This window comes from Centruroides sculpturatus, unplaced genomic scaffold (assembly GCF_000671375.1).
Source record: "Centruroides sculpturatus isolate CEXI.00-Female unplaced genomic scaffold, Cexi_2.0 scaffold1481, whole genome shotgun sequence".
Lineage (NCBI taxonomy): Eukaryota > Metazoa > Arthropoda > Arachnida > Scorpiones > Buthidae > Centruroides > Centruroides sculpturatus.
In genome coordinates, this window is record NW_019385724.1 from 130,369 (window position 1) to 144,611 (window position 14,243).

Sequence of the window (14,243 nt, forward strand, 5' to 3'; positions counted from 1 at the left end):
TTTGGAAAAAGGTAGAAGTCACTGGGGGCCAAATCAGGTGAGTACGGTGGATGTGGAACTAATTGGAAGTGAAGTTTGTTTATCTTTTGTTCAGTGATTCTGGCGGAATGTGCAGGAGCATTATCGTGGTAAAACAGAACCTTTTTCTTCTTTCAAGTGTGGCCTCTTTTCTTTGATTTCTTTCTTCAGCTTTTCCAAAAGTTCACAGTAATAGACAGCATTAATGGTCTTTCCTCTTTCTAGGTAGTCAATAAAGATGATGCCTTTAGCATCCCAAAAAACTGAGGCCATCACTTTCCCAACTGATGGAACTGTCTTTGCCTTCTTTGGTGGTGACGAACTGTGGTGTTTCCATTGCTTCGACTGTTCTTTTGTTTCAGGAGTGTAGTAAGTAGTAATGGAACCACATTTTGTCAGTAGTCACAAACTGACGCAAGAAATCCTGTGGGTTTTTCTGGTAGAAGTCCAAACACTCCTTTGACATCAAAGTGCAAACACGTTTTTGCTCAGCATTCGGCAGACGCGGCACCACCTTGCTGAGACCTTCGTCATACCCAAATTTTCGGTTAGGATGTGGTGCACTCGGTCAACAGAGATGCCTGTTGTCTCAGCTATCTCACGCGTTTTCAAATGGCGATCTGCTAATACCAAATTGTGAACTTTGTTGATATTTTCTTCAGTGACAGCAGTTGACGGCCGTCTGCTGCAAGGGTCGCCTTCCACACGCTCTCTGCCAGATTTAAAAAGGGCTGTCCATTTTTTCACAGTGGTGTACAAAGGAGCAGACTCTCCCAAAACTTCATCCATGTCAGCTTTGATTTGAGATGGGGTCAACCCTTTTTTCGTCAGGTATTTTATGACCACACGAGTCTGTCTTCTCCATTTTTGACAAAGCATGTGCACACTGACTATCTGCTAAGCTGTCATGGCAAAACTTTATGACAAATCAAGCGGAAATTGGTATCGTATCTCTAGCAAAGATGGCTGAATTATTCCCGCCAAAAATTAAATTGATTGCAGTGCCACATATAGGCAAGGCCATGAACTTTCCGAACAGCCCTCGTAGTCTTAGTTTTTGATGTAATGCTGACAATTTGACAGTTTTAGAATAAAAACTGATTTTTTTAATGTGCCTTTAGAGAGGGGTGTATAACCTTGCTTAAACTGGCATGCTGGCAATTCCCTGGGGTAAACTGGTAATGTCAGTTTTTACCATAAAGAAATATCTGATTTTTGTGGTCTTCCCAGATAGACTGACATGCAGGACAATCCACAAAAATACAGTAATATAAAATGTCAAGTTATTTATTGAAGATGTAAAATATGACTATTTTAAACAAAGTTGTAACTAGAATAAATGTTTATAATTAAATTATGCAAAAATGAGCTTTTTCTCATTTATCCTATATTGAGTCTCAAATTACTCTTAATATATTGCCATTTAATATTCAAAATGTCTGATGTTATTGATTGTAGCTGTTAAATTATACATATCTTGAATTAACCAATGTATATTAATCTCAAAATAAATTGCTAATATTAAATTTCTAAAACTACTAAGAATAATTTTGGATACTTGAGTTATATAAAATGAAGAAAATAAGATCATAAGAGCAATAATCCTCTCTCTGGCAGAAATCATTGCTCTTACGCTGCCTAGTATTATTAATGAATATAAAATGCAAATTTTTAATAGAGATCAATGCATTTATTAGTTAGTCTTATTTCTCAGTTATACGAAATTCAAGATGTAAAAAATAACAAAAGAGTTAAAGTTATTACATATGAATATATAAAACTTTGAGTTTGATGAACTGTTTTAGTGATATATTAGATTTAATAATTGTGAAAAAAGGAGCACTTTGGATAATTTAGATAGCATTGTAATAACCAGCAATTGTTACAGGATATACTGTATAATTGATTGGTTCAGAATCATGATGATTGAAACAACTATTCAAACTGTGATCTTCATATATTTAAATTTTTGTGAATATAATGATTGGCTTTATTTTAAATTAACTTAATCTTCTAGTCTTGTTTCATATTACATATTTTAAAATCAGTTGTTTTTTAATGCTTGTTCATAAAAGTGAAAAAAAAAATCATTTTCAATTTTATGAACAAGTAATATTCTATTCCTGTCTTATGTAGTATTTGTCCTGTTGTGCTACCATTGTTATTGACTTTTTTATATTATTGTTACATAAATTGTAAAACTCTTTAATTACAACAGAAATAGTTTCCGTATTAGTCCAAAAATACTTGAAAAAACTTATTTTCTGCTTTTATAAACTAACTTACCCATATTATTTTAATGTAGTCTGTTTTTCTGTTTAAATTGCTTGAAATGGTGTTTGTTTTTTTTTAATAAATAAATTCAAAAATATTACAAATAAAATCAGATTTACTTTAAATTTTTATTAATCTCTAGATTTCTGATGATATTTTGAATAAAGGATGATCTATTATAGAAATAATTTAGGTGTAGTTCTGAAATTGATTGATTGATTTTAGTTGTGTAAATTTTATATCAATTTCCAAATTATTTCCAATATTTCCAAATTATAAGTAGTTTTTGCATAAAATTAATGCATAACAAATTAAGATTTAAGAATTTTTAAAATAATTTCTCTTTCTTATTTCTCTTGAAATTTTAAAGGTTTTTGATATAAGGAATTGATATCTATTTTCATCAAATGGTTAATGTTTCTTCTATTTTCTTTATTAAAACAATTGGTTTCAGATACTTTGACTAATTCCTATTGATTATTGAGATTCAAGTATAAAGACAAAGTTTCTCTAGAGAAGAATTTTATTTTGGAACTGTTAATTTAAAATTAATTTATTTTGTGATCTTAAGTCAGGAAATTTGGATGAAGGTAATGTTTTGTTCATATTTGAAGTTTTCGTTTTCGATCTTGATTAAATTTAATTTAAACTGTTTGTCACTTTGATATTGATATAATTCTTAGGAAATTCATTAGTTGAAATTATTTAAGATCATGAATTTATACTTTTATATAGAGAATAAGAAATTTTGATGTCAACATTATGTATTGTTTCTAAACCTTTCATTTTGCTTGTTTCTGGAATATAAAACATTTTCTCAGCTTGGGTGTTTCTCCTGTATTATTGAATATTTGTTAAATTTGAACCAACAAAATTGTTAGCATTTATTTGTGTTTAACTTAGTAAATATAAAATTCTATAAAATCAGTATTTTTCTAATATTCTATAACTCTTCTGTTCATGTAAAAATAGTTTATTTGACATTCTATTTACGTATGATATGCTTTGAAGCTATTTTTATTTCCACAAGGCACAGATGAATTTTGCATTTGATACAGTACACTGTAACTCATGCACTTTTATATCCTTGCATTCAGTAGCGGTGATTTTTGCCATCTGCAATGATTTCTGGCATGTGTTTTGCTCCATTTTTACGTTGTATTTCACTGGAATGTAAAGTTGGAGTATTATTTATGATGTTTGGTCACTGTCTTCATCACTGGACTGGCCTTCCAGTTTACACAAATTTCTATCAATATCAAGTGTCCTAATCATGTTCCTTCTTATTTTGTCTGTTGACACTGAAAAATTAAAACTAAATCATTGACTTTTATTATAAATATATGATTTATGATATTAATTATTTATAAATTCTTAACAAACAAAATCCTTCTGATCAGATAAATAACTAGACAAAACCAAATCACAAAAATTTTAGATGTAGATAATTTATTGAAATTTGTAAATTTTCAAATTAAACAAATTTTGAACATAAAGACAAAAAACATTTGTCTTTATGTTCAAATTTGATAATGGTTTCAAGATCTTCAAATTTCATAATTTTATTCCAACTAGAATGAGTTAACGTTAAAATTTAAAATTTTATACTAAACACAGGTAATGCTGAAAAGACTGTTTTTCAGTACTGTTTCTTGATGGAGAAAAGGCAAAATTCCATGTCTACAAATCTTGTAACTATAGAAGATCACTTTGGTGAGCCAAACATGTACTTAAATGGGTTTAATTTGACACCAAATTTTCACTGACAAGCAACGGCTTGCTAGTTTTCCTGGTCAGATAAACACATTTACTAGCACTAACACCAAACTTCTGATGGAAATGGCAGAGCTGCTTCACTTTTTAGGAGACATGCTGTGGTGCCATTGGGAATATCAACATTGCTGGTTAGCTCATCAACTTGCATCTCTAAGCAACTGCTGTAGCATGATTATTCTGGTCTGTTGATGACATTAACAGTAATATGAATTGCAATATTTTGGTCACCAACTTAATCTAATATTTAGGCCTGTTTTTGAAGTCCTTCACCATTATGGTGAGTAACTTTGTATGGGAGTAGGATGTCATTGCAACTATAAGGATTTTAATAAATCTTCAGTCATGTGGTTGCTTGCCAATCCAACCATAAGACTGAAAAAGTAACTTTGAGGGATGATGGTCTCCCAACTTCAATTCCTGAAATAGCGGTTGCAACTACAGTCTCGATTTGGTGAACTGCGCAATTAAATGTTGCTTAAGTAAAGAATAGAATGGAGGTCATGATTTCACTTTACAAGACTGTCATCAAATGATTAAACTTATTTTTGTCATCTGTAATTCCTGCTGTAGAAAACTGTGCTTTGATCTGACAAACCAGTGCTGGGTTTGCTCTTCAGAATGGAGCAGCACATAATGTTACCCTTAAGAGAGACAAAGACTGATTTGTTGGTGGCAGTTGTGATCTTGATTGTTCGTTATAGCTACATTTGATCTTCCTATAGAAAGACAAAATATAAAAATAGTTGCTTAGTAAGATGTGATGCTAGTATACCTCCTTTTGCTGACAATAGAATAACTATTACTAGTCTTGAAATAACAATGAAAATGGATTGCAAAGACACATTGTTGAAAGGATGGCTCACTGGTTATAGCAACATAGTCTTTGCTAACATGTAAAATCTAATTCAGTTCATGGGACTAAATATCAAAAGATACATTTTTCACCAATTTCAGAACAGTTTTATTTGAGCAGTTACAGTAAGATAATTTTTACAACATTGGTTACAAGTGGAGTTGACGGACAAATGACACATGCATCACAAAAACTGTCAAAAGATTAGAATATGAACTAGTTAACTCCTGACAGGCATAACTGGATGTTATAATATGCTATCAGTGAGACCAAAGCTGCTCCTATGACTACCGATATTATTGTTAATTCTAGAGTATAGATTAGAGAGTAATGTCTGGAGTAGATTGTGTTTTATTCAGTATTTTTTTATCTTTATAACAACTTTCTAGACATGTTTTGTATGTAATGTACAATCATTTTATATTCAAATAGAGTGTACAGTATTTTATATCTTAGTATTCAGATATCATGATGATTTTGGGAAATGGCTTTATCTGAGTTCATAATATTTGGTACAATAACCAGCAAACAGGCCAAGCCCCATTCATGAGAAACACTCCCATATTATTAAGAAACTTCAGCTGTACTTTAGTTGGAACAACACAAGCTGACATCAAATCAAAACATGTCCATCAAATTGGAAGAGTGAAAAGCATGACTCATCATTCCAAACAAAAGCTTTTCAGTTATCCCTGTCCAGAAACAACAAAAAATACACTAATCCAAACAGAGCCTTGCACTAATAGCAGTGATGTGTGAATTGTGTGAAGCTATTCTACTATAATATTCCATACTGTATAATTAATTCTCTGTGGATAGTTATGGTACTAATGGAGTCACCATATGCATTTTGTATGTCAGCAATGATAGAAGTAACAAGAAAAACAGGATTTTTTTAGCATTTTTTTCTAAGGCTCTTCTGTCATGTTCCATCAATTTGTGTGGCCTTTTTGAATATTGTTTTGCAGCAATTGTATTGTCCTGCTTCCTTCACTTCACAATATCTCATAGTATCACATACAGTTGATTTTGGTGTGTATAGTTTAATTGCATTGACCTGTATGGAAACATTATATAAATGCCATTCTATGACTAACCATACTGGAACACAAAGTTCATGTCCAAATGGCATATCCATATAAAGGTTACTGATAACATCCTTAAAAATTCAAGCTTTATAAATGTATCTCCCTTATCAGTATACTTTATCATGTAGTTGTTCATTGCACTACTGCAAATTTTTGGTAGTGTGTGAATGCTTTTGACGATAAAGAGGATGTCATAACTTGGTTGGTAAAATGTAAATAATAATTTGTTGTCTTAATATATTATAGATGCATGTTTTTACATATTTCAGTCTATTATAATAATTTTTTTATTACCTATATAAATACGGGAACTTTTCAAAATGGTTATATTGAAATGTATGTTAAATAATTCTTTTTGCACATACCAAGTTCAAGCAGTACTATGTAAATATGAAAATTAAATGTGTTAATTATCCATTTATTTATTTTCTTATTACATTTAAAGAACATTCTTTAAAAATATTTATTAAAAATGTTTATTTTTGATATTTGCATGATGCATTATACATATGTAAATTTAAAATAAATGTTTTATTTTTATTTTAAGTTCATTGATAATTGGTATTTTTTTTTATATATATATAATGAATGTTGTCTTTAAAAACTGATCTTTATTATATTAGTTTATTATTATAAAATTATATTGTATTATGAATGTTTAAAATCAGTTAAAATAAAAATTATTTGAATTAACTCTAAAAAAATCTTATTTACATAGAAGTGTATAATGTAATTCCATGTAATTTTAAATGTATGTTCTTTTTATTTTAGGTGCAGGGCCTTTAAATACTATGCAAGGAGGATTAGGGGCAATGGGAATGGGAATGGGTGCTGCTCCCAATATGGGTGCAGCAAATTTAGGTATGATGGCAGGTGCTGCAATGGGAATGGGAAATATGGGAGGAATGTCTGGTACTGCTGGAGGAATGGGACTAGGAATGAATATGCAAGGTGGCATGGGGGGTGACAGATCCCTCATGGGTGGAAATATGGGAACAGGAATGGGTAACATGGGAATGGGAAGTGCAGTAGGCAATATGGGACTTGGTAATAGAAGTGCTTCAGGAATGATGAGTGTTTCTGGAATGGGAAGTGGAGGAAATGGGATGGTAGCATCTAGTATGAATGTAGGTATGGGAGGGGGAGGAGGAGGAATGGGAAGCAATATGAATGTTGGCATGGGAAGTGGAATTAATAGTGGAATGGGCATGGGTGGTAATATGGGAATGGGTGGTGGAGGTGCTGGAGGTGGAAATAGTATGGATGGCTTTGGTGAATTTGATCGTGGAAATGATAATTACAGAAGTCCTCGTTCATCTGATACTGTGGTAGTTAGAAATGTAAGTAATGCAATTTTATTTGTAATTATAAAGATTTTTATAATACATTTATTACAAAGTATATTCAATAAAATAAAGATAAAATGTTTTTATTTTTAAATATTTTTTTCTGAATTGTTTTGTGTTTCAAAACATACTCTTTTTCAATACTCTTCTTGCTGCTTTGTTTCTTAGATATATTTCAGACATCATTAGAATACTTTTCAATATGAGTAGTTATCATATTTTTGGCTAATAAAAACAAACTAAAGACTATTAACAATTTTGTCAAGTTTACAATTCAAGGAATGACTTATAAATTTGTATTGGTGTTGGGGGGATTTTTGCATGAAAGTTGCTCAAGGAAGTGTTTCCTTTATTATGAGAAAACGGTTGCCTGAAGAGAGATGTGGTCTCTATCCAAAATGTGTTGCAATAAAAGATATTTTTAGGGGTTGATTAAGTGGTCTTGGGTTTTTTAAAGACAGATATAAGAAAAGAGATGTGACAAAATTGTTAATAGACTCTAGTTGGTTTTATTGGCCAGAAATAAGAATAGTATACACCCATTTTTCCATATTAATTATTCTATGGTTAGTAATGTCTCTGGCTAGAATTACTGTTCTACTAATTGTCTTTTTTCTGGATAAAAGAGGGAAAAAATCATAGATTAAATATGAGCTGTTGAAAGATTTAGAACTAGTTAATATCACAATTTTTAAAATGAATGTTACTCTTGAGGTGGGCAGTCTTGCATTAACTAATATTGATCATTCTATGATTCTGCTTTTTTATGCAATTGAACAATAAGAATTTAAGATGCAATTAAGAATTTAACAATAATTTGTCTGACTTAGTCATATCAATATTTATAATAGGCACTCCTAATTCATGAAGTTATTAGAATGATCTCTAATCATCTTTGAAATCTTTGAATCTCTGAAATACTATTGACTGACATTTTTCCCTGCTACAAAATCAGTTAGATTTTTTTTTAAAACAGACTCAGTGTGGATATTATTATTTAATATTTATCATAATGCATATAAGAAGAAGAATAAATTAGAATGAAGCATAAATAATAATTTGTATCAACTTTGCAACTCCAGTGGTTTATGCCAATCTGCAATATCAATAGCCACAAATAAATATTCATGTTTCTCTAAATTCTTTTTAAATAAAATTATGTACAGCCTTTATTAAACAAGTTTCATATAGTAGTAATAAAAATATTTTCTTGCAATCAAAATTTAAAAAAAAAATTATATTTATCACAATTATTTCCATTATTATATAATCATCTTTAAAAACGTTTGATTGAATTTTTTTATCATCAGTGGTTAAAATGATTTTTTTCAATGTAGTCATTCTTTCTGGCATATCAGTTTTATTGTCATGAAATTTTTAGTTCAAGAAAGTTCAACTGCAGAATAGTAATTAAAACATTCTAAGGAGTGATCATATATAAGAATATTAAACACAAAATAATTTTATTAAAGTTATTACATTTTGTGATGTGCATTTTTAATGATACACAGGACTTATTTATTTGTGTAAATAGTAATTTTTTTATTACATACATTTGGCTAATTTTTTTTATAAATTACTTTAAAAAATATAATGTTTAAAAACATTTTAAAAATTTGAGAAATTAATTCATATATTTACAGGAACGATAAAAAGCTTATCAATGTTCTTAAATGTTACTCAGCTATTTAAAAGTGTCTCAAAGTTTATATGGAATTAAATTTTTATATAGATGTCTCTGATTATCCAATATTCACATTTGAAAACTGCTATGCAAATCCTATAAAAATACTAGAGAACTACAATGTTTCCTATAAATACATGGACTTGTTTTTTATTTGTATTTTTCAAAATATTAAGTTTAAACTTTTCTTTTTTATTAAATATTAAAATAGTTTAATAGTAATTTTAATTATAAATTTGTTGTAATTTTATTTACAAATTATTATTTTTCTATTCAGCTGCCCACTTCATATAATTGGCAGACATTAAGAGACAGATTCAAAGACATTGGTAAAAGCTTTATTAAAATTATTTTAAAAGACTGTGATGGAAAATTTTGAGTAAATGAGTATGTAATTTCTTAAATGTCTTATATATTAATCAGGTGATGTTCGTTACACCGAAGTAAAGGGAAGAGGTACAGCAGTTGTTCGTTTTGGAACAGAAAGAGATGCACAGCGTGCAGTTGGTATCCTTGAATGCTTAAAATTAATCACAAATTGATTTCTCAACAAAAACTTAAATTTGTTTAATTATATTTTATCTTCATGATATAGAAAGTTACATAATCACAAGAATAAAATACCCAAAAATCATGTTTTATTATCTGTAATTATTGGTTAGTGTTTGTAATTTTCTATGATTTGAAGAAAGCAAAATTTCATAAATTTAAATGGTTGTCAAGTTAGATTATTTAAGGAATTGAACTGCTAATATATAGAAGGCAAGATAATTTAACCAAGTTCTTTATTTATATATTTTTAGGCTTACTAAAATTTTTTGAAGGTATTGTATACCATTTAAGATTCTAAATGTAGAGTATGACAATAAAAATAAGTTAGTCATAACAATTATGCTACTATATTTTTACTTTTGGAAGTTACTATTCAAATTACCTTTCTTTTCCTTTCAACTGAAAAATTATTTATAATTTTTTTTAGTTTCAAAAATGAAAATATAATACATTAAAAATTTTTATGTACATAACTTTATTATGATATGATTATTAATTGAATATATTTCCCACTTATATACTAAGCAGTTAATGAGGAATAACTTTATAATTAAAAAAAGCAGTTTGAGTAGACAAATTTAAAAATTAGAAATATTAATAGAATAAATTTATTTTTGTTATCACAAGCAATTTATTATCTACAGTGGGTTATATAACCCAATGTTGATGGCATTTTTATTAATTAAGCATTATTCTCATACATGACAGCATCCTGTAATTATTTTTTATCATAAATTTTTAAACTAAAATATTTTAATTGTCTGTATTATATTATATAATAATAATTGAGTTTCTAGATGTTGACACATACCAATAACACAGCTTAATGCTACACTTGTTTGGGTAGCTATGCTTTGACTTTAGTCTGGCATAGCATTTGGCACCAGTATCAGTTGAGCAGATGACATTTGTAACATAACAACAACAATAATAATAATGCCATCATTATTATTATAGTAACAAAATAAATTCTGATGATTAAATGTATAGGTGGATTTTTTATTTTATTACAATACCTTGCATTGTTTGTTACTATACATTTTATTAAACAAAACTGTTACTTCAATCCTCTACTTTATTAGTTGCTACTCACAATTTTAACCACCATTTCTTTAGTGACATTGTATCTAAATGATGAAAGAAATTGTGGCTCTATAATCACCATAGTTCTTGAATAGTGATATACCTTCAAAATGTTTTGTAAGCCTTAAAATTTTATGAGAAATACTGTTAAATTATCTTGGAGATACTGTATACACATATAATTAAGATTTTGCTTATTTAAAAAATTTGTAATTTTCCAAAAGATAGCAATTTACCTTGACTATGTTTTAGATCTAATGCATGGAATTCGCATTGATGGCCGTCCTATAGAGGTCCAGTTGTACTGAGCAGTTTCATTTTTTGCACATTTTGTCACTCTCCATCAGACCCATTTTAATTAACTTTGTGTCCATTCTCAAATGATCACTAGCACTCTTTCAATTCCTAAGTGTAGCATGCAACAATGACTTTTTGTGAAACTCCATTGTTTGAATTCTTGTGAATGTGTATTGAGCTTCCTGTAGCATAGAATTATCAGATATTTAAGAGAAATGTTCAGTCTGTATTTCAGCTATCTACTGATACCCAGAGCAAATTTGACTTTAGGAACCCATCACACATTTTAATCTGCCTAATTGTTTTCCTCTCCTCTTCGCCCAAGGAAGAATTTCACTTGCGTTTAAATCCTAGGAGTATTCGCATATATATATTCATCACATCGACGAGATCCACATTTGTTTTTGGATGCTCATATGGCTACAAGCTGCAAATTCTTAAAAGTAGCATTTATGAGATGTTTTTGGTGTTTTTGCATTCCATGTGTCATCATCTTTTGTCTGAACATAATGATTTGATTGTATCTGATAGAGATATAGGATTTTAAATAAAGATACTTCCTTCTGTCATTGTTGTTGTTAACTTTTGTCATCAAGTCACATGAAGAAAAGGAAACTGATATTAAAATTCATGGTTGTAGATGTTTTATTGTCATATAGTCGCTAGATAGAAATTTTCTAATTGTCTCTGGTAAAGCTTCATTTCTTCCCAAACAATTGTAACTTTTTTTAGAATAGAAAGAGGCTATGTTCAAAATGAAAAATAAATATCTTGTTTTTGTAGTTTTTATCTAGTTTATTTTCTTTAAAAATCAATTATTGTATTTTGATAAATTTTCTTAAAGCAACAAATCTTATGCTACCTTTAAACACATAAAAGGTGAATTGTAATGTTAAAATAAAGTTATGATAATTTTAAAAAATGTCATTTAAATTGTGTTTTTATTAGCAAATTAATATAAACTAATTGTTTTACTTGGATTGAAAAAAATTTATATTAAGTGCTTTCTGGAGATTTCCATAATGGTGATAAGACAAGAGGTAAGAATTTAAATTTGAAATTTCAATTTGGTCTGGAATTTATATTTTTCTCCTGGACATCCAATGTTGTGATCGTAATCTGATAAGTCTGGACAATTACGCTCTCATCTGCAAATTTCAAAATTTTCTTATGTCGGAAGTTGGAATTTTGTTAATGATTTTTATCTTGCAAATTTTCTAAAATTCTTTAATATTTCAGATCCATTTGATTATTTTAATGATTTTGTAAGGAGGTCACAGGAGAAGAAAATTCCTTTTTTTTATGTTTTATAAAATTTAAATTCATTGATTTATGTTCCAAAGTGACTGTGATTTTTAAGAAATAATAATTTTTTTCCCTCTGGGGTTTTTAAAAATTAATATTGTTCCATTTCGATGGCATGTAGATCGGTAAATTCCATATTTTACAATTTTTCTAGCACGCTCATTTATTATTATTTATATTTATTTATGTTTTGATTCATTGATATGAAACTTGTGATTTTGGTTTGTATTGGATAATCTGTTGTTTGTAATCCTTCTTTTTGGCACAGGTTGTTTTAAATGCAGAAAAGCGTAAGTATTATTGAACAGGTAAGAGGAATTACTGCAAAAGATATATTTTTTTAACTCTTTTTTGTATTAGATGCAAAAATTTATTTAAAAGCAACTTAAATATACAGTTTATCTCTTTTAGTAAACATTAGAAATTGAAAGGAAAAAAAAAAGCATCTGTACACATAAGAGTTAAAAACTAATAAATAATTTTGAAATAATAAATTTGTTAATTCATTTAAGCAAAGCATTATCATCTATAAAGTGTGGAATTTTAAATAACAAAAATTAAAATAATAATAATGATGATGATAATACATTGGCATGCAAAACTTAAGCAACAATGTAATTTTTAAGCAGACAGCCATGAAATTGCAGAAAAGGGTTTGTTGCAATCAGTATAATGAACACCCAATTCAGTAGAAAGGTAATTCATATGCAGAAAGAAGACATCACAGGATGTGAGGGCACACAGCAGTCAGCACAAGACTACAATAAAATAAGGCTTTGATTTCATACTGCATGCATTCCATTCATTTTTGCACTAGTACACTTTCTTCATCCTTTAAGTACAAAATACTGTCTCTATATTCTGAATTTCTCCTAGGTGATTTCTTGCAGAGTTATGGCAAAAAAACAATCATTGCTTAAGTTTTGGACACCAGTGTACTTTATATTGAAATTGCAATAATCTAAAACAGCAGTTGCCAACTTTTCTGTTCTCACAGACCACTGAACTCACAATTTTGAATCCTGTGGATCGCTATCATAAATTTTTTAAACAATACAAACATTTATAGAATAATGTTTATAAAAGTTCCATTTTACTTTATTAATATGAAATTCAATTGTTTAATTATAACAAATTAATGTAAAGTTTGATTCTGTTTGTTTGAAATAAGTTTATTGATTCTTGGCAATTTTGCACACAACATTATTGATTTATTGACAAGTCATTTTGTGTTTAGTTTTAGATTCAAATAAAAAATCCCAAATGAGTGAGAAAAAAGGAACCAGGCATTTTGCATTTCTTTCATAATACTTCAGGTAACCTTGAGTTGATCAATATCCAAATTTCTCCATGTACCATCAAAATTTTCTCACTGATCACTGGTTGGCAATTGCTGATCTATAAAAGGGATTATTGCAATTCTAATATGTAATTTGCAAACATAATAAAGCATAATTATGTTCAATCAAATTTCATACAATTTTAGAAAAGGCTAAGAAATTAAAATTACAAAACAATGATTAGATAAAACATAAAAGTTTACAAAATCAACATTATTATTCATAATAATAATTGTAATGTTAAATATTTTAAGGTTAAGTTATATATTTAATTTATTGAATATTTATTTAACAATTAAAGGTACTGTACTTAATACTTAAACAATGATAATATTTTTAACAAATATGAATGAAATGCAAAAATAAGTATTGTATTAATTTTAAAATATATAAATTTTTTTACATATATATTACTATTACTATCTACAATTTTTATAAAAATTACAACATTAAATATGCAAAAAATAATATAAAACTGTGTGAATTCTTTTATTAAAATTTTTATGTGAAAAACTGAGAATAATTTATATAGTTAGTTATTTTTTTAGAGGATTGAAAAATTCAATTTCTAATTACTTTTAAGTTCTTATATGATAGGGATAAATGTTTTCATAGTTATCTCATTCA

General features: G+C 28.4%; 1 protein-coding gene across 7 annotated transcripts in view; it reads left to right on the top strand.

Moving 5' to 3' along the window:
* LOC111641547 (heterogeneous nuclear ribonucleoprotein M-like) overlaps nucleotides 1–11,898 on the top strand; it is a 44,501-nt gene extending 32,603 nt beyond the window's left edge. For all 7 annotated transcript variants that reach the window (XM_023387720.1, XM_023387723.1, XM_023387725.1 and 4 more), the window contains 4 exons: nucleotides 6,781–7,349; nucleotides 9,317–9,368; nucleotides 9,463–9,546; nucleotides 10,927–11,898. In XM_023387720.1, the coding sequence (XP_023243488.1) occupies nucleotides 6,781–7,349; nucleotides 9,317–9,368; nucleotides 9,463–9,546; nucleotides 10,927–10,982 (761 nt within the window). In that variant the 3' untranslated portion in view covers nucleotides 10,983–11,898. The remainder of the gene's footprint in view (nucleotides 1–6,780; nucleotides 7,350–9,316; nucleotides 9,369–9,462; nucleotides 9,547–10,926) is intronic.
* The last annotated feature ends 2,345 nt before the right edge of the window (nucleotides 11,899–14,243 follow it).